This window comes from Schistocerca americana, chromosome 6 (assembly GCF_021461395.2).
Source record: "Schistocerca americana isolate TAMUIC-IGC-003095 chromosome 6, iqSchAmer2.1, whole genome shotgun sequence".
Classification (NCBI taxonomy): domain Eukaryota; kingdom Metazoa; phylum Arthropoda; class Insecta; order Orthoptera; family Acrididae; genus Schistocerca; species Schistocerca americana.
Window position 1 is genome coordinate 15,863,858 of NC_060124.1, and position 22,371 is coordinate 15,886,228.

The 22,371-nt window shown below is 40.0% G+C and overlaps 1 protein-coding gene across 1 annotated transcript in view; it reads right to left on the minus strand.

Annotated features, from left to right (window-relative positions):
* Positions 1-22,371, minus strand: part of LOC124619331 (zinc transporter 6-A-like) — a 108,887-nt gene that overhangs the window by 36,802 nt on the left and 49,714 nt on the right. Inside the window, exons 4-6 of the mRNA XM_047145640.1 lie at positions 22,014-22,199; positions 7,095-7,238; positions 158-277 (exon numbers count right to left, since the gene is read on the minus strand). Of these exons, the coding sequence (XP_047001596.1) occupies positions 158-277; positions 7,095-7,238; positions 22,014-22,199 (450 nt within the window). The remainder of the gene's footprint in view (positions 1-157; positions 278-7,094; positions 7,239-22,013; positions 22,200-22,371) is intronic.

The following is a 22,371-nucleotide window of genomic DNA, read 5'->3' on the forward strand; positions in this document are numbered from 1 at the left end:
ATACACACCAGATTAAACCAACAGCAATACTGCAGAATATTAAGGTTATTTTGTACTCTAAGTCAGAGTCGATAATCTTGTCTCAAACGGTCTAAATAGAACATCACAAGTACAAAAAATATACGGATTTTAAAAAACGAATACAGTTGAATCTTACCTCATTTCTATTAACAGGTCAGTGAAAAATATGAGCAATGCTCCTGTAGATGCTATTAGTACCATGGGGTTAATACGAGGCAGCAACAGACTGCTTAGGGCTGGTATAAATGAGCACACACTGTTGGGAACAAAAGAGTATGATCAGTTCAATGGAGTCAATAAAATAATGGAGACCTAATTGATTTGATCTAAAAAAACAAGGACATTCTATCAATGCACTTCTTCAATCCTAGATAATGCTACTACAACTTTGATCTGACATGAACACATGACAAATAGTTTCAATGCTGCTAGCACTTGTATACTAACATAAAATAAACATTATTTGCAATCTGATAAACAACTCAAACATAATTTTCATTGAAATATTGTTTATTGGCTTCTGTTTCAGTTTCTTTGGCTGACATTTGTTCCATCGTTTTCCTGACACCCCACCAGCACAAATAGCTGGCAGTCAAAGCTTCACCCTCCATTGCTGGTGGTGAACTGCAATGAAGCATGAAACTTTGACAATGCCAGCCTCTTGTGCTTATGTGGCAACAGGACAATCGTCAAACAAATGTTTGCAGAAGAAACTGAGACAGAAGTCAAAATGCAATATGTAAACAAGTGGCCATGAAAGTCTAACAATTTTGTACAACTTTCATTGTTTTTTACTGCATCAGATCACTGGCTGTTAATTGCAAATGAAAACTACCATAACCAAATGAACAGCAACTTTAATATCAAAATAGGGACTATTAATGCTTTACTTGTGTATTTAAGCTGCACTGATAGAAATTTGAAATTTTTGAAGAAATAAATTGCTGAAGAGCTGTTTCAGGTATCTGCAAGTACCACAGACTGTGTCACAATGTCTCATGAAGATGTAGAAAAAGTTAGTTACTTCACAAAAATAATAAATTACCCAAGAACAAAATTATAAAGAGACTGAATGGCTTGTCAGTACCAATTTCCAGTGGGTGAATTCCAGTAATTCTGTATATTGGGGCATAGTCCAGAGTGTTCAAGGTGGTTCTTACATGCTTGAACTTGCCGTTGAAAGTAATTTTTTTCTTCAGTAGCCAGCAAAACATCATCAACATACAGAAGGGTCCAATGTGCTAATTTCTGAAGATCTCTGTTGACCATGTCCATTATTATGATGAACAATAGTGGTGGCAAGAGCAGCTCCCTGATAGACACCCCCAGAAACAGGAGAGTCATTTGATACCCAGCAGCAGAAAGTTGTCAACCTTCAGGGTTATGGTACAGCAGCTGAACCCATTCAGTTAGTTCTTCCGGTACTTCTTGTTCTCAGAGGACAAATCATATGACATCCCCTGGTACTTGGTCAAAAGACTTTAAAATGTCCAGGTAAGTAAAGATGTTTAGATTCTCACAATGTTTCTCAATAAGCAAGCAAGTTACACATATAGTATCAGTGTCACACAGCCTTCAATAAAACCACTGACAACCTTGCATATCTTGCTGTCTATGATGGACTCCAAGATCTTGATTGTATGCGATAGGAAGTGTACAGGTCAGTAGTTGGCACATTTAGCCAGACTACCCTTCTGTTCCCAAACTGGGACCGAACTGGTCAAACTCCACCCAATTTGTACCTTCTTCTCTTCGATGACATCGTTGGGGAAATCTGTCGGCCATTCAGCTGCCTCCCAGTGCTTGATTTCCACAGCTCTGCTGGAAAATCATCTGGCCGAATCACCTTCCCAAGTTTCATTTTCCCTGTGGCTTCCAGAACTTCTGACTTGGCGATCGATATGATATACCTGGAATAGGTGTCAATTGTTTTACTGAGAAATGTGAGAACTCTTCATTGGGGACTGCTTTGAAGTACTGCTGCCAGCTCTCTCCTGCCTTCATTCAGTCAGTGATAAGTTTGCCTCCTCTTTCAATGATGTCCAGAATTTCTCTCTGTCTGCAGTATGCCTAAGCCGCTCCTTTGTTAGGTTATAGATAACACACTCGTCATCTGGCACATCAAGTCTTTCACAGATCTTGCTGTAATGTACTGATTTGCTACTGCACCTGCCTACTCTGCATCATGCCTAGCATCAAAATTGGTGTTCATATTTGCAGATGTTTTTGAAGTAAGAAACATGTGATACTATTCTTTCTTCACTCTCATTTTGTTTTTAACATCTCCTATCTGCAACTGTATCTGATGACCTGTTTTCGGGCAACCAGGTTTACATTTGCCAATTTGCTCATAGCTGTTTGAACAATTCAATTTCTTTTAGTAAATTCCATGTTGTTTTAATTTCAGTAATAGGTGGAAAATTGATGTCTGACATTATCTCTTTCTCTGAACAACCATCATTTTATCCATGTAGTTCCATTTTGTTTTCCTTTCTTTTGAGTTGTCATTTTGATGCGCATTTGGGCTACGAGTGTGTGTTGTTGAGGAACCATTATTTAATACGGAATGGCCTTTGCATATCTATAACAGGCCTTTAATCAAATGTTTGCACAAGGAAGAAGTTCAAAGATGCAAGGGTCGCTTCTTGAAAAAATTGATTGAGATAACTAGATTGTGAGCTTCCACAAAACCTAACCTTCTGTCTAACCTAGCATTCACAATATATTCATCAGGGGACTGCTTCTATACTTGAACCTTGTACACATAATGAAGACACTGTGATGTTTGTTGTATGTATGTTCTTATTTGAGTCTCAACAAAGGCTAAACAAACATAACCAATGGGCTTGACACTTACGAGTTGGTTTTTTTAGTCATCAGCCTTCTGACTGGTTTGATGCAGCCTGCCACAATTTCCTTTTACGTGTCAACATCGGCTCAGAGTAGCACTTACACCCAATATTCATGGACATATTACAATCTCTATCTCCCCCTACAGTTTTTGCTCTCTAAGGCTCCCTCTGGTACCATGGTAGCTATCCATGAAGTCTTAACGCATGCCCTATCATCCTGTCCCTTCTTCTAGCCATTGTTTTACACATATCCTTTCATCAATAAGTCTGTGGAGGACCTCTCCATTTCTTACCTTAATTTTCAGTATCCACACTACATCTCAGACCCTTTAAATTTCTTATTTTCCCCCCAATCCATAATTCACCTCCATACATACTGTGATCCAGACACACATTCGCAGAAATTTCTTCCTCGAATTCAGGCCTTAATTCGAGGTCTGTGCTAGTCTATTTCTTATGTCTTTCTTGATTCATTTATTATGTGACATTTTACCAGTTTTGATATTACGTTTATAGCTTATCTCATTTCTGCTACACCGCAGTACTTTAACCTTTCTTGGTTTACTCCCAATCCATATTTTGTGCTCAGTTGATTTCATCCATCATTCCTGTAATTCATCAAGACTTTAATTGATGAGGATGATATGAGTGGACTTATTATCTCTTATCCAACCTAAGCATTTTTTTCAGAATTTTATATTGGAATGACAACAGGAAAGCTGATTTTGTTACCAATCCCTCATATACTTTGGTTCAAATGTAATATCAAAGACCTGAAGACTTGTTTTACTTCCTTCTCCCAAAACTAGTAATTTATGAACATCAAACAAAAAGATTGCTACTTCAACATAACCTTTTCTTGTGTTATTAACCATTGTTTCAAATTACTCTGTTTTCTGCTTTCTCTTGTCATTTGCATTTCTCAACCCCCCACCACCTCTCAATACACATACTTCTATTCACTTTATCTCTCCTGTTTGTATTTTAAACTTAGCATGTGTTATTTTTATTCTCACTTCTATGTCTTCCCATGCTTTTAGTGGATGTGCATGTCTCTCAAGATGAGGGCACTATATAACATTTCCTTCAATGCACCACCTTGACATATTTTAGAGTTTTTTGTTCCTCATCAGTCTCTGTTCTCATGAATTAAGAGACTGGGAGCTATGGAAACATGAGTAGCCATCTTTCTCAATTTATGTGGTTCCAAGTGTAGTTCTCCCAATTCTAGCAACCGGAAAGTAGGAGTCTTGTTCTGTCTGATATGATAAAAAAGGTTAAGATAATTCACAGTTAATACAGTTGCTCAAAATGATCACAACTAGTGTTACACACATATGAATATAATATATTCTGTATTCGAGTATCAGGCAAACTTGCAGTACTGCAGTCCAAAATAAAGTATCCTTTAACATTTACGGATCACTGCTTCACTCTATAGTGACAATGACACATTAATTAATTTTCTGTGCTTCTAACAATGTAGTTGAATAGTTTCATTTTTAATATTTCATTTACTTAGAATACATTACTTAGAATAAGCCTGCAAGTGAAATTCCAGCAAATCTTGAAAAAATGGGGGAAATTCAGTCATACAAATTTGTCTGAGGCAGTATCCTAGCAGAGTATCATCAAAAATTTTCTCTCACGCCTCAGTAGTAATTTTGTAGTGCACCACTGTGTTGAAAGCAAAATTCTTGATTCTCTTTTCAGGGCATGATTTTAGATAGGTCTGTTCCGACAAACATGTTCAGCCTTTTATATTGGCATAACTTCCACACATTACCAGTTAGGATGAATGGACATCTTTCTTCCTTCCCCTTCAACCCTTCTGCCGTAAGTAGAAGCCACTGGCTCCAAAAGCTTGCAAATTTCAATACCTTTATATGTGTTTTCTCCTGGCATCACTTGGTTAGTAAATTTTTGATATATTTAATTATATTATATTTCTGAAAGCATCATGCGCTGAAGCCACTCAAAACATTGCACTCCCTGATAGGTTTTACAGGATTGGAAAAAAAAAATAATCTTGGGATGTACACTTTAAAACTTTGTTTCCAAAATATGACATATGCTGGTTTTCTTAACCTCAGTCTCATCTGCACACTTTTCAGAAGTTTTTCCGGTGAGTATATGAACATTAGTATAGGAGACAAGACATGGCTTGTTTCTGAGCAAAGTCTACCACACCTGTTATTGTGCTCACCACAAGGGACACTGTTAATTCGAAACTTACCACACAAATGCACAAAATTAATAATGGAGGGATTACTGGTAACCAATCACAATACTGTTGGAGGCACTGAGCAGTTGACAGATATGCAAATAAGACAGAAATACTAACTAAGCTTTCAGATATTATCTGAGGCTTGGTGACAATTTCAGTATCATTTACGGCCTGTTAAAGGGACACTGTACCTGAAATTCATTAAAATTTGACATTTTCTGTTTTCTGCTCCATAATGTACTTTGGACTTTCCTGAACATTTTGGTATATAATACATTACAATCAGACAATAGTGAACCTTAATAATATTTTGAATGTTGAAGTGTGACTGTCAAATTTCGTAGCTACATATATATACGGCCACAGTTGAGCAGTCATATCTGGGAACTACACAGTCTAGAAGGCTGTGGACTGCTTTGTTTTGCACCTACAGCTACGTCACAGAAGTTGACATTACGAATAAACAAATCAGTCATTTGTTTCTGATACTAGTTTTTGTTGAAAGTAGTGTGATTATCAGCTTTTATTGTAGTAAGCTAAATTCTATTTCTTCTTATATGTAAATAAAATGACTAAGCATAAAAGAACTGTGACAATTTAGAGAAGATGAAAAGAGCTGTGTGGAGCACTTTCTTTCATCAAATATCAACCAATGAAAAGCCATGTCATGCTTTGGGTCCACTTCCAGCAAACAGTTGTGTAAATATAGCCAAGCTCAATTTTCTGGCACCCTGCATGAATTTACACATAAACATTCTCTTCCTTTGGCAGTAATGGAGGCAATCAAACCTATTACAGAGATTTGGCAAATCCTGAGCTACTAAAGAAGTGTTTACATGGGAAGACCCAGAATGTGAATGAGTCCTTCAATAATGTTGTATGGTGCCATGTGATTAAAAATGTATTTGTTGGCCTTATGACTCTAAAGTTAGCAGTGTCTGATGCTGTAATAACTTTTAATGGTGGGAACTATGAAAGACTTACAGATCTGGAGAAGTTAGGGGTAAGATTTGGACAGAACACAGCTAAAGGACTGCAGGAACTGGATGAGTTTTGTGTATGTGAAGTAGAGTTAGCTGCCCAGCAAATGACAAAAGAAGCAAGAAAGAAAAGGAGGAGGCAAGCACTGGGCTGTTGTGACACTGAAGAAGACACAGACTATGGTCAAGGGCAATTCTAGTACATAAAAGATGCAGAAATGTACATCTGTATAAGAATTTGTGATAAAAAAGTTTTAAACCTAAATATCTCTGAACTACATTTTTTGCAATAAATGAACCAGTTTTCTAAAAAAGTACTGATGGTAGAGACATGAAATTTTCACAGCATGCCAAGTGTGAGATTCAAAACATATGGAACTAGAATAATTAAAATATCCTGAGTTGTTTTGTTTTTATGATCATTTATTTACAAAATTCTGTCAAAAAATTGAGTGTTTGGGAAAAAAAAGATAACATGCCCCACAATACAATTTTAGTAATAATTCTAGTTCAGTGTATCTAGAAAGGTGCATTCAATAATTAAGGAAAATTGTAAGTTGGTGTCTTAAAAAGTTTCCAAGATATGGGTCACAAAATTCGAAAATTTAACATTGGCGGCGTAGGACATACAATGTCCCCTTAACTGCTCAGTACCTCAACAATACAATGAGTTGTTACCTTTAGCATTCCATTAACTGTATTCCACCCAAAATGTTCCAATTTAATATTAAATCCACAAAAATATTGGTCACATGCTGTCTCATTCTCATTTCATTTATCCATGACAATTTATCACCTTTAAACTGGCTTTTACTGTTTGAACAAAATTGTGGCTACATTTTGTTTATTGAGACATCTGTCAAACAGCAGTGCTTGCAAATAAGTAGCATATGTTAGGGATCAAATAAACACAAACAAGTACCCCTACCCACTCCCCCCTCCTACCCACACAATGAGAACACAACACTTGAAACAAGGATAATATTAACCATAACTTTATTCATATAATCTCACCTCTGACTTATGTCAGAAACATGCTCCTGCAACCAGCTTGAGGATGAGGCAGCGATTACATGTTCTAAAGCAGCGTTGCTTACACCATAGATCACCAGAAGATGAATTAGGAAAGCAAGTCCCATTCCTACAAGGAGCCGTCCTCTAGAAAATGGAACATGCCATTAACATTTGGATTTCAAAATTTTTCTGAAATAGCCTCTCACACATTATATTTGTTTAGCTAAGATAATGTTACTTGACTATTCAAATTCCAGCAGGCTAGAAAGGTAAGTTGTACTTTCTATTTCTAATTATCACTAGAAAATTCAGCTCCTGGAAGATAAAGATCCTGCATATCTTTTCACTGTTGTTTCTCAGTCCACAATCAACCTTACGTACAGTGGAGGTCTGAAGAACTTTGTAACCTTTAATTTAAATGATGAAATGTGATATGGTGACATTAAATAAGCTTATAATCAATGAGAGGTTGAAAATAGAAACAAATTGCCCTCACAGAAAGTTGGAATTAACTCCAGGAAAGAGGATTAATAAGAAACTCTATGAATTAAGGCCTTGTACATTGTAATGCAGGGAATAATGTAGCTAAATAAAAAGGGACATGTAATTGAAAAGATAGGTAAAAAAGACAAATAAAAAAGAAAAGCCGGCTTGCTCTCTCAAAGGGATATTGCAACCAGCCTGGAAACAGTTTTTGGTGGCAATAGTAGCTCAACTGTTTTCAAGAACTGCAGTGCAGGAGAAAACTACTGCAGCTCTTTGAGCTTTTGTGTTAAGTCATTGTCCCAAAACATCTCATAAATGTATAACAGGTACAAACTAGTGCTACCAACAGAGTACAGTTTTACTTGAACACAGTTCTTGTTAAAATCTTCATACAGGCCCCGGGATAAGCGATTTCTTTCACACTGATACACACAATTCTAAAGTAAAAATTGGTCTACTAAGTTTTAACAGCAACCCTGACACCTCGACAATTACATATCTGTGAAGAGCAACATTAGTTGTTCATAACAGATGGGGTCATCTTCAGTTCTTCACATCCTAAACCTCTCTCTGAGTGCTATGAGAAGAACAAATGACACACATCACACATTCTCCAAATCTGCACTTTTTCATCACAATATAACACAATGAATGGTGTTTCAATCATAAACATGTTTCTCCAGTGTTTCACTGTTTTCTTGAGTCAATCATTGCAAACTGGTCCTGGAACACTATTAATTTCCTTTACGATGGTAGAAGTAGTGACAATGTTCAGCAGACTAAACAGGACAAAGTGCGACAACAGCGCAGTTGCTTAATGCTGTCTTGTTCACATTTCTGTTTGAATACTACACAGAAAATAGTTCCTTGATTATGTATAAAAGGTCTTGACATTTCTTGCGCTAACTAATAAGGACCATCACCACACTAGGTGTGAATCTGACAAGCTCCGCAGAACAATATCTTTTCCACTCTTATTTAGGCTGATACAGTGAAGATTATCCATGTGCTTTGTGTAGCAGAGAATATCATGGTGTGGATAGTTTAGATCATGGAACCAACTTTAGAAAAATAGTGTAATGCCTTTTCCTGTAATGCTATGAAGAATAAATGAATGAGAAAATGACATGATCACAATGGATTCTGTTAATAGAGTTAAGTTCACAAATGTAATCTACAGCTACATAACTCCACAATGTCGTATGGTATCATAATTCGGGGTAATTCAAACAAAAGATTTCAGACACCAAATGCATGTAATAAGCACTATTTGTGGTGTGAATTCATGAACATAATGCAAAACCCTGTTCAAGGAACTGGGTGGACTACTTACTGCTTCTCAGTATATTTATTCCTTAATGACATTTGTTGTAAACTGTATATCCCTTTTGGCAACACACAGTTCAGTTCACAAAATCAATACTGGGAACAACAATCTAGATAAAAATTTAAAGAAACTCACTTTAGTCCGAAATTGGCCCACTATCCAGAAACATACATTTTCAACAACTTGCCAGAAATCATAAATAGTTTAGCTATAAATAAAGTTTTTTTTAGGAGGAAACTCAAAGACTTACTTGTAGCTAGCTTCTCCTACTCCTCTGACATGCATTATTACTGTTATTACTATTGCTGTGTTTTTGATTAAGCAATCTGCCTTCAGGCCACAAGTGGCCCATTGGGACCATCTGACCACCGTGTCATCCTCAGCTGAGAATGCAGATAGGTGGGGCGTGTGGTCAGCACACTGCTCTCTCGGTCATTATGATGGTTTTCTTTGACTGGAGCCACTACTATTAGGTCGAATAGCTCCTCAATTGGCATGATGAGGCCGAGTGCATCCCGAAAAATGACAACAGTGCATGGCGGCCCAGACGGTCATTCATCCAAGTGCCATCCACACCCGACAGCACTTAACTTCGGTGATCTGACAGGAACCAGTGTATCCACTGCCGCAAGGCTATTGCCACGTATTTTTGATTAATATCACACAAAGTAAAAAAAAGACACGTTCCACATGCACGAGAATCTCCCCAGTATGGATCCATGGAAACAGAGTTCACCTAATCTAATCTACATTTGCACACCACACTCACTACACTGTGTGTGGAGGAGATTACATAATATAGCTGAATTTCATCTCCCTTTCATATTCTATTTGCAGATGGTAAATGCATAAACCCAAATTTCTTTAATCTCTGCAAACTGGACACACTGCAAATTTTGAGAGCACAACTTTCTGTGATACACAGTGTCTGTCTTGTAGCATACCCCATAAGAATTCAATGAAAATTTCTGTGACATGGTTGCTCAGAAGAAACAAAGTTGTGATAAACTGTGCAATTATTCTTTAAATCTACTTCATCTCTTCTATGAATCCATCTTCTTATGTGCAGTACGTTACATTTATTTATCTTGAGGGTCGGCTGCCAGTATGTGTGCCATACACTCATCATCTTATAAGTCTTTCATAATATTTTATCGATTTTCTACCAATGTTATCTCCCTAGGCATGGTAGTATCATCTGTGAACAGTCACATTCTGCCAGACCCTTATTAGGTGACAATGCCGTACTGTAGAAAAGCTGGAGAAAAAATAACACCACAGTATCATCCAACATATCACAACCTACAATATCCTGCCTTTCATTAAAGAACAGAGCAAGCTAGGTACCACAGAACTGGTGATTGGAGAATCTGTTTTGATCCCTACAGAGGGAATTTTCAATTAAAAAAAAAGTCATCAAATGTGAGTAAAAAATATGTTTATTAATTTTACAACCAATTGAAGCCAGTGAGATAGATCTGTTGTTTTGCACATCTGTCTTGTGAGTATTATTACAAATTAGATTGACTATGATTTTGCTATCACATGGAAAACAATTTGCAATCACATCGAAAACAATGTTGTTCTAATGATCTAGGATAAATATTTGCTAGAAAAGGATAAGTTCTTCAGCAGATTTGACACAGAATCTAATAAATATACCTCTGAGTCCAGAGGCCTTCCATCCATTAAGCAACATCAGTTGATTTCATCTTTGCAATCACTTATTTCCGGAACCCTTTATTCATCACAGTCACTGTGTTGAACACCCACAAGGAATAAAATGACTTATTTCTTCAGCTGTGATTCTGGCATCCACAAGACGGATGAAAGTTTGAACTATGTTGTAATCTTTAATGAAGTAATTTTTGGGAAAAAAAAGTATTTGAACTTTAATTTCATCGTCTTCTGTTTTGACGTCACCATGATAAATAACCAGCTGGACAAACTTGCTACACAGAAATGAACCAGTACTGCATTGCACAACAGTCATATTTACGTAAAACACAACTGCATATGACATTCAAAACAAAAATTTTCTAAGAAATTTGTAAATGTTCTGTACTAGATTGCAACCCTTCCCTCACAGCTGCAGATCATACTGACTTTGATCACGCAGTTTGAGCTGTTGCCTATCACTAAGGGGGACCAGACATGGGAATCCAAACAATGTCCAGCACATCCCAAGTGTTCCTCAACTGGTCCACCACTGCGGCTGCTCTGGTTACTATTGGCACTGAAGTTGACCCCTCACCCATGATCGAGTAGGAGGTTCCTCCAAAGGCGACATGCAGTGAAAGACTTTCTGATTGGCCAATTGAAAGACTTGCTGGTTCATCTGACAAACAGATTTCAGGCACTGTCTGTAACTGACACAGATCCGGAGCCAGATGCAATTGTTTGTCCTGGTTCAGAGGAAGCTGCTTTTCCTGCAATATCCGGGCGGGATTACTAGTAGCTGAGAACTCCTATGTTACGCCCATAATGGGGCTCTGTGCACTCTGTGCGCATGCTGGGGGTGGGAGTCATTCCAGATGTGGAAAAGGTCCTTCCACTAACATGAAGACCACAGGGTGCAGCCAACTGCAGGTGGTGCCTCACGTTGGTCTTAACGGCGTGTGTCGCTTTGGTCAGACGAAATCGATTGTGGCGGCTATCTGTATCAGTAAAGACTGGCAGTTTAGCTTGCAAGATGAAGACAAGCTCACCATCTGTAGCATTATTGTGGACCTTTGGTATGGTGCTGTGTGGAGGATATGAATGAGAGGCTCAGGTAGGTATGTGACAATTTGGACTTTGCCATAGTGTGGTAGTGTATCGAGTTCCACTTCAATACATCAGAGGTCCATTACACCCAGTTGGTTGCTATAAGGGCAGCGGGAGCTGTCTGGAGTGGACTGGGTAGTTTTTTAGGACAGAGAGTCTTGGGGAAAGAACAAAAAGCCTTTCAGTCTTGAAGGTTTCAGGTCAAACAAAGGACAAGGCTAGACCTAGTAACTGCAAGTATTATAGTTGCAAACTGTTGTAGCTGTGTTGGAAAAGAACCAGAGTTCCAAATACTAACAGAAAGTACTTAAGTTCAAATCATTACAGGTACTAAAAGCTGGCTACAGCAGGAGATAAGTTCAGTTGAAATTTTTACAAAGGACCTAACGGTATTCAGAAAGAATAGATTAAATACAGTTGCTGGTGGCATTTTTGTCGCTGTTAGAAACAGGTTATCTTGAAATGATATATCTAAAAACAAAGATGATGTGACTTACCAAACGAAAGCGCTGGCAGGTCGATAGACACACAAACAAACACAAACCTACACACAAAATTCAAGCTTTCGCAACAAACTGTTGCCTCATCAGGATAGAGGGAAGGAGAGGGAAAGACGAAAGGATGTGGGTTTTAAGGGAGAGGGTAAGGAGTCATTCCAATCCCGGGAGCGGAAATACAAATACTTACCTTAGGGGGAAAAAGGACAGGTATACACTCGCACACACAATCCATCTGCACATACACAGACACAAGCAGACATTTGTAAAGAAAACATTTGGCCTTTACAAATGTCTGCCTGTGTCTGTGTATGTGCAGATGGATATGTGTGTGTGTGTGTGTGTGTGTGTGTGTGTGTGTCTGTGTGTGTGTGCGCGCGTGAGTGTATACCTGTCCTTTTTTCCTCCTAAGGCAAGTCTTTCCACTCCCGGGATTGGAATGACTCCTTACCCTCTCCCTTAAAACCCACATCCTTTCGTCTTTCCCTCTCCTTCCCTCTTTCCTGGTGAGGCAACAGTTTGTTGCGAAAGCTCAAATTTTGTGTGTATGTTTGTGTTTGTTTGTGTGTCTATCGACCTGCCAGCACTTTCGTTTGGTAAGTCACATCATCTTTGTTTTTAGATATATTTTTCCCATGTGGAATGTTTCCCTCTATTATATTAATATCATGATCTTGAAATGAAATTAAAATAGATAGTTCCTGTGAGTTAGTATGGTCTGTGGTTGTACTTGACAGCTGGAATAAATTAATACACCCCTGGAAATTGAAATAAGAACACCGTGAATTCATTGTCCCAGGAAGGGGAAACTTTATTGACACAAGAAAGGCGTTACGCAATACGGAGAGGTTTATTATCGAAATTACGAGAGAGCACATTCCGGGAAGAGATGGGCAACATATTACTATCGCCCACATATATCTCGCGTAATGATCACAACGAAAAGATCCAAGAAATTAGAGCAAATACGGAGACTTACAAGCAGTCGTTCTTCCCACGCACAATTCGTGAATGGAACAGGGAAGGGGGGATCAGATAGTGGTACAATAAGTACCCTCCGCCACACACCGTAAGGTGGCTCGCGGAGTATAGATGTAGATGTAGATGTAGATGTAGATTCCTGGGGTCAGATACATCACATAATCACACTGACAGAACCACAGGCACATAGACACAGGCAACAGAGCATGCACAATGTCGGCACTAGTACAGTGTATATCCACCTTTTGCAGCAATGCAGGCTGCTATTCTCCCATGGAGACGATCGTAGAGATGCTGGATGTAGTCCTGTGGAACGGCTTGCCATGCCATTTCCACCTGGCGCCTCAGCTGGACCAGCGTTCGTGCTGGACGTGCAGACCGCGTGAGACGACGCTTCATCCAGTCCCAAACATGCTCAATGGGGGGCAGGTCCGGAGATCTTGCTGGCCAGGGTAGTTGACTTACACCTTCTAGAGCACGTTGGGTGGCACGGGGTACATGCGGACGTGCATTGTCCTGTTGGAACAGCAAGTTCCCTTGCCGGTCTAGGAATGGTAGAACGATGGGTTCGATGACGGTTTGGATGTACTGTGCACTATTTAGTGTCCCCTCGACGATCACCAGTGGTGTACGGCCAGTGTAGGAGATCGCTCCCCACACCATGATGCCGGGTGTTGGCCCTGTGTGCCTCGGTCGTATGCAGTCCTGATTGTGGCGCTCACCTGCACGGCGCCAAACACACATACGACCATCATTGGCCACCAAGGCAGAAGCGACTTTCATCGCTGAAGACGACACGTCTCCATTCGTCCCTCCATTCACGCCAATCGCGACACCACTGGAGGCGGGCTGCATGATGTTGGGGCGTGAGCGGAAGACGGCCTAACGGTGTGCAGGACCGTAGCCCAGCTTCATGGAGACGGTTGCGAATGGTCCTTGCCGATACCCCAGGAGCAACAGTGTCCCTAATTTGCTGGGAAGTGGCGGTGCGGTCCCCTACGGCACTGCGTAGGATCCTACGGTCTTGGCGTGCATCCGTGCGTCGCTGCGGTCCGGTCCCAGGTCGACGGGCACGTGCACCTTCCGCCGACCACTGGCGACAACATCGATGTACTGTGGAGACCTCACGCCCCACGTGTTGAGCAATTCGGCGGTACGTCCACCCGGCCTCCCGCATGCCCACTATACGCCCTCGCTCAAAGTCCGTCAACTGCACATACGGTTCACGTCCACGCTGTCGCGGCATGCTACCAGTGTTAAAGACTGCGATGGAGCTCCGTATGCCACGGCAAACTGGCTGACACTGACGGCGGCGGTGCACAAATGCTGCGCAGCTAGCGCCATTCGACGGCCAACACCGCGGTTCCTGGTGTGTCCGCTGTGCCGTGCATGTGATCATTGCTTGTACAGCCCTGTCGCAGTGTCCGGAGCAAGTATGGTGGGTCTGACACACCGGTGTCAATGTGTTCTTTTTTCCATTTCCAGGAGTGTAATTGGTTTCTTTTACTGACTGCAACTCAGGTAATACAGCTGCTGAAAGATTTAAAGGAAAATGGAGTATCATCCCAAATAGGGATGCCATTCATACAGTTATAGCTGGAGGTGACTTCAATTTACCCTCAATATGTTGGCAAAAATAAATGTTCAAAGCTGATGGTTGGCATAAACCTTTGTTCAAAATTGTACTAAATAATTTCTCCAAAAATTACTTTGAGCAATTAGTTCAGGTGCTGACTTGAAATGGAATTGGTTGTGAAACCATACTTATCCTGTCAGCAACAAGTAATCCTGGCAAACAGGTAGCATCATGATGGACACAACAATAGTGACAACGTTCTAGCAACACTGAACACCGTAACATCCACAAAAAAGGCGGGAGGGGGGCGGGAGTAAAATTTATCTATTTTAAAAATCAGATAAAAATTCACTTGATGTCTTTCTAAGAAACAGTCTCCATTCTTCCTCCTGAACTAACTGTGTAAGCATTGACCATGTGTGGCTTGAATTTCAGGAAAAAGTATCAAATGCAACTGAGAGAAGTTGCTGCTGTACAAGGTAACGTTGACCACGTCACTGTATGGAGAGTGCTACGGGAGAACCAGTTGTTTCCGTACCATGTACAGCGTGTGCAGGCACTATCAGCAGCTGATTGGCCTCCACGGGTACACTTCTGCGAATGGTTCATCCAACAATGTGTCAATCCTCATTTCAGTGCAAATGTTCTCTTTACGGATGAGGCTTCATTCGAACATGATCAAATTGTAAATTTTCACAATCAACATGTATGGGCTGACGAGAATCCGCACGCAATTGTGCAATCACATCATCAACACAGATTTTCTGTGAACGTTTGGGCAGGCATTGTTGGTGATGTCTCTATTTGGCCCCATGTTCTTCCACCTACACCCAATGGAGCATGTTATCATGATTTCATATGGGATACTCTACTTGTGCTGCTAGGACATGTGCCTTTACAAGTAAGACACAACATGTGGTTCATGCACGATGGAGCTCCTGCACATTTCAGTCGAAGTGTTCATATGCTTCTCAACAACAGATTCGGTGACCGATGGATTGGTAGAGGCGGACCAATTCCATGGCCTCCACACTCTCCTGACCTCAACCCTCTTGACTTTCATTTATGGGGGCATTTGAAAGCTCTTGTCTACGCAGCCCCGGTACCAAATGTAGAGACTCTTCATGCTCGTATTGTGGACGCCTGTGATACGATACGCCATTCCCCAGGGCTGCATCAGTGCATCAGGGATTCCATGCAACGGAGGGTGGATGCATGTATCCTCACTAACGGAGGACATTTTGAACATTTCCTGTAACAAAGTGTTTGAAGTCACGCTGGTACGTTCTGCTGCTGTGTGTTTCCATTCCATGATTAATGTCGTTTGAAGAGAAGAAATAAAATGAGCTCTAACATGGAAAGTAAGCATTTCTGGACACATGTTCACATAACATATTTTCTTTCTTTGTGTGTGAGGAATGTTTCCTGAAAGTTTGGCCGTACCTTTTTGTAACACCCTGTATAAAGTACACCAACATCAAGACACAATCAATAAAAATAAATAACTTCACTCTATGATAGCAATAACAATGTTACTAAATATGGTTTTCCAAAATTCATTCACCAAAGAAGATAAAGTAAATATTTAAGAACTTGAATCAAGAATAGCTGCCAACACAAGTAACTTGGAAGTAGTAGTGAAGCAACTCAAATTACTTAACAGAGGGAAGTCTTCTGGCCCAGACTCTACACCCAGTAGTTCCTCTTCAGAGTATGCTAATACAATAGCTCCATACTTAACAACCATATAAAACTGTTTGCTCTCAATGAAAGATCTGTACCTAAAGACTGAAAAGTTGCACAACAACAAACAACAAAGGAAATAGGAGTAATCCACTGAATTACAGACCCATACAACTGATGTTGATTTGCAGTAGGATTTTTGAACACTTACTGTGTTCGAATATTATGACACAAAAAATCTACTGACACACAGTCAGCACTGATTCAGAAAATATAGCTTCTGTGTAACATAACTAGTTCTTTATTCTCACAAATAATGAGTGCTATTGAAAGGGAATATCAAACTGATTCCATATTTCTAGATTTTCTGAAGGCTTTTGATACCATTGGTCACAAGCAGCTTCTAATCAAATTGTGTATCTATGGAATATTGTTTCAGTTGTGCAACTGCATTTGTGATTTCCTCTCAGAAAATTCACATTTAGTAATAACTGATGGAAATTCATCGAGTAAAACAGAAGTGTTCACCAAGAGAGTGTTATAGGGCCTGTGCTGTTCCTAATCTATGAGGATGATTTGATAAGTTTGGTAAAAAGGCAAGAAAAAATGTTTGTTCTGTAAACAACTCACCTTATTTTTTGACATGGTCTCCTTTGATATACACTTGGTCCAAGGATCCTGCTGCTTTTTCACCCCATCAGAAAAATAATTTTTGTCAGACTCTGTAAAATACTCATTGACTGAAACTATCATTTCCTTAGTGGATGAAAATTTCTTCCCAGCAAGCCAAAGTTTCAAGTCAGGGAATGGGAAGAAGTCACTTGGGGCTAAGCTGCTGAATAGTTTGGTTGAGGAAACAGTCCAAAGCTCAATTCATATACTTTCATCTTTGCTATCACTGATATATGGAATGGTGCATTATCCTGGCAAAAGAGTTCTTTTTTGAGTGCCAACTTTGGCCTTCTTTCAGCCAAATAAGTTTCAAACATTCCAACAATGAAGCATAATAGGATCCAGTTACTATGAGGATTATTTCTTGGAACGTCCAAAAAAACAGTGGTCATCATCTTATCAGCTGACAAAATGGTCTTTGCCTTTTTCAGTGCACTTCCACCAGGCTCTGTTCTCTGTTTTCATTGACGTTTTGACACTGGCGTGTAATGATGGATACAGGTTTCAACAACAGTCACAAATTTGTGCAAAAAGTCTTACAGATCGCGATTAATCACCACCAGACATTGTGCTGAAATGTTGTACCAGATGCGCGTTTGGTCGACTGTGAGTAATCACAGCGTCCACCTCACACATACACCATATGATCAAAAGTAAATGGACACCTGGCTGAAAATTACCTACAAGTTCGTGGTGCCCTTCATCAGTAATGCTGGAATTCAATACGGTTTTGGCACACCCTTAGCCTTGGTGACAGCTTCCAGTCTCGCAGGCATATTTTCGATCAGGTGCTGGAAGGTTTCTTGGGGGATGGCATCCCATTGTTCACGAAGTGCTGCACTGTGGAGAGGTAGCGATGTTGGTCGGTGAGGCCTGTCACGAAGTCGGTGTTCCAAAACATTCCAAAGGTTTTCTATAGGATTCAGGTCAGGACTCTGAGCAAGCCAATTCCTTACAGGTATGTTATTGTCGTGTAACCACTCCGCCACATGCCGTGCATTACGAACAGGTGCTCGAACGTGTTAAAAGATGCAATGCCCGAGTTGCTCTTCAACAGTGGGAAGCAAGATTGTGCTTAAAACATCAATGTAGGCCTGTGCTGTGATAGTGCCTTGCGAAATAACAAAGGGTGCAAGCCCCCTCCAAGAAAAACGCGACCACACCATAAAACCACTACTTCCAAATTTTACTGTTGGCATTACACATGCTGGCAAATGACGTTCATCAGGCACTCGCCATACCCACACCCTGCCATCAGATCACCACATTGTGTACTGTGATTCATCACTCCACACAACGCTTTTCCATTGTTCAATCGTCCAATGTTTACACTCCTTACACCAAGTGAGGCATCGTTTGGCATTTACCGGCATGATGTGTGGCTAAGAGCAGCCGCTCGACAATGAAATCCAAGTTTTTTTCATCTCCCGCCTAACTGTCATAGTACTTGCAGTGGATCCTGATGCAGTTTTGAATTCATTGTGATGGTCTGGATAGATGTCTGCCTACTACACATTACAACTGTCAGCGGTCTCTGTCAGTCAACAGACGAGGTCGGCCTGTACGCTTATGTTCTGTACATGTCTCTTCACGTTTCCACTTCACTATCACATCAGAAACAGTGGACCTAGGGATGTTTAGGAGTGTGGAAATCTCACATTCAGACATATGACACAAGTGAACCCAATCACCTGACCATGTTCGAAGTCCCTGAGTTCCATGGAGTGCCCCATTCTGCTCTCTCACGATGTCCAATGACTACTGAGGTCGCTGATACGGAGTACCTGGCAGTAGGTGGCAGGAAAATGCACCTAATATGAAAAACATATGTTTTTGGGGGTGTCTGAATACTTTTGATCACATAGTGTAGCTTCTTCATAGCCAGCTCTCTGAGCAGAACATTACGCACTCACTCAGTTAAGATGCCTCCAGTCTTGTCAATCTCACGAATTTTTAGTCAGCAGTCTTGCATTACCATATCATGGATTTTGTCAACGATTTCCTTTGTAGTGTCCTCAACTGGATGGCAAGAGCATACTTCGTCTTTGGTGCTTGTTCGACCATGTTTAAATTCGTTAATTCAAAAGTAAATGATCTTCAATGATGGTGCAGTCTCTATGTGAACTTCATCTGACTCTATTTTGATTTGTGTGGCAGTACAATTCATGAAATTAACATGGGTATAACAACAGCACAAAACCCAGTTTTCTCCATTTACAACTGCAGTCAACACACAGTCCAATTCAAATGGCTGTCAACAACAAACTGTAGGCTGCAATTTTTTTAAGTTATTTATACAATCCTTGGAACAATTAAGCTTACCAATCATGAAGGCACAACAAAAATGTTCCATTCTTTCATGGAAATTTGCCAGATTTATCAAATTAATCTCATATGTAAATAATTCAGGAGATAATCTGAGCAAACCTCTTAGACTGTTGCAGATGATTCTAACATTTACCATCTCATAATGACATCAGAAGACCAAAACCAACTGTAAAATGATTTAGACAAGACATGAGTATGATGCAAAAAACAGCAACTGACTCTAAATAATGAAAAGTGTGACATCAACCACATGGGTACTAAAAGGACTCTCTTCAATTTTAGTTACATGATTAACTCAGACAAATCTAAATGCTCTCAATTCAACTAAATATCAAGATATTACAATTATAAACAACACACATTTGAATTATCACATGGATAATGTTGTGAGTAAGGTGAACCAAAGACTATGTTTTACTACCAGAACACACAGAAGAGATATGAAATCCACTAATGAGACTGCCTACACTACTCTTGTTTGTCCTCTGCTATAGTATTGTACAGTATGGGATCCTTACCAGATAGGACTGATGGAGGACATCGGAAAAGTTTAAAGAAGGGCAGCTTGTTTCCTACTATCACAAAACAGGGACAAGAGTGTCACAGGCATGGAACATGATTTGGAGCGGTAATAAATAAAATAAGTTCTTTTCCTGTTGTGGCAAGATCTTTTCATGAAATTTCAACCTCAAACTTTCTCCTCCGAATGTGAAAATATCATGTTGATGCCCACTTACAAAGGAAGAAAGGAGCATAATAATAAAGTATACAATATGTGCTCAGAAGTATCTGGACAACCCCAAAAACATATGTTTTTCATATTAGGTGCATTGTGCTGTCACCTACTGCCAGGTACTCCATATCAGTGACCTCAGTAGCATTAGACATCGTGAGAGAGCAAATGGGGCGCTTTGCGGAACTCACGAACCTCAAACGTGGTCAGGTGATTGGGTGTCACTTGTGTCATATGTGCGTACGCAAGATTTCCACACTCCTAAACATCCCTAGGTCCACTGTTTCCGATGTGATAGTGAAATGGAAACGTAAAGGGGCAAGTCCAGCACAAAAGCATACAGGCCGACCTCGTCTGTTGAGCGACAGACACCGCCAACAGTTGAAGAGGGTCGTAATGTGTAATAGGCTGACATCTATCCAGACCATCACACAGGAATTCCAATCTGCATCAGGATCCACTGCAAATACTATGACAGTTACGCGGGAGGTGAGAAAATTTGGATTTCATTGTCGAGCGGCTGCTCATAAGCCACACATCACGCCGGTAAATGCCAAACGCCGCCTCACTTGGTTTAAGGAGCGTAAACATTGGACTATTGAACAGTGGAAAAACTTTGTGTGGAATGATGAATCATGGTACACAATGTGGCAATCCGATGGCAGGGTGTGGGTATGGCAACACTGGTGAACATCATCTGCCAGAGTGTGTAGCGCCAACAGTAAAATTCAGAGGCGATGGTGTTATGATGTGTCTGTGTTTTTCATGGAGGGGGTTTGCACCCCTTGTTGTTTTCCTTGGCCTATCACAGCATGGGACTATATTGATGTTTTAAGCACCTTCTTGCTTCCCACTGTTGAAGAGCAATTCGGGGATGGCGATTGCTTCTTTCAACACAATGGAGTACCTGTTCATAATGCACGGCCTGTGGTGAAGTGGTTGCACAACAACATCATCCCTCTAATGGACTGACCTGCACAGAGTCCTGACCTGAATCCTATAGAACATATTCGGGATGTTTTGGAATGTTGACTTCGTGCCAAGCCTCACCAAGCGACATCGATACCTCTCCTCAGTGCAATACTCCGTGAAGACAGGGCTGCCATTCCCCAAGAAACCTTCCAGCACCTTATTGAACGTATGCCTACGAGAGTGGAAGCTGTCATCAAGGCTAAGGGTCAGCCAACGCCACACTGAATTCCAGCATTACCGATGGAAGTTGCCACAAACTTGTAAGTCATTTTCAGCCATGTGTCAAGCTACTTTTGATCAAACAGTGTATCAGAGCATGCACGGAAAGATTTAAGAGTTTCTTTTTCCCATGTGCTGTTCCAAAGTGGAACTGTAGATAAATAGTATGAAAGTTGTTCAATGAACCATCTGCGAGGCACATAAGTATGAAATGCGGAGTAGTCACATAGATGTATACTAAAAATACCTATTTCTACAATTTAGCTTACTGTAGTATGTTTAGTTAAGATACAGCATACAGTTGCAACTTCTAAAACTTATGTATAAAAAGAAGAAGAGAGGCTTAGGCATTTAGAGAGTGTTTGTGTATATGCTCGGACACTAACACATTAATTTGTCAATATGTACACTTCAGTTTTGTTTCAATTATTCAATTAGAAAATGCTTTGCTGGTAGTTACACTGTAAACTTGCAAAAGACCAATAAATAAAAGTTATGTTTTATCTTTGCTAATATCACTGATTATTGGTAGGCCAAAATTTTGCAATACCATAATTATCTTATCGTCATAAATTTATTCTTACCACCACATGTGATGAAATGAAGATCTTAAAAAAGACAACCTATGTCATTAATTAAACTTAGTGAAATAACATGGTACGCCAAACTGAAAACTTACGTATGTATCTGTGCTTGTTCAAGGATAAGCCGCTCAACGCTTTCTTTGATGATGAACACTGAAGCCAGTTGTGCCAAAACAGTGCTTCCAAAAACAGCAAGTACCTCAAATCTCTCATATCCAAAACTGTACAATGGAGACGGTTTTTGTTTCTTTACCCAAACTGAAAGAATGCATATTATCAAGCTGCAATGGAAGAAAGAAACAGAAATCAGTTTTATAAAAATGTCAATTATTATTATTTTTGCTACTGCAATTGAAGAGATAACATCATTGCTACATATTAATATTGGCAGGTAACAGTTGTCTAAATGTTTCATACTATCTAAATAAATTAAATTCATGTTTGTGATGATCA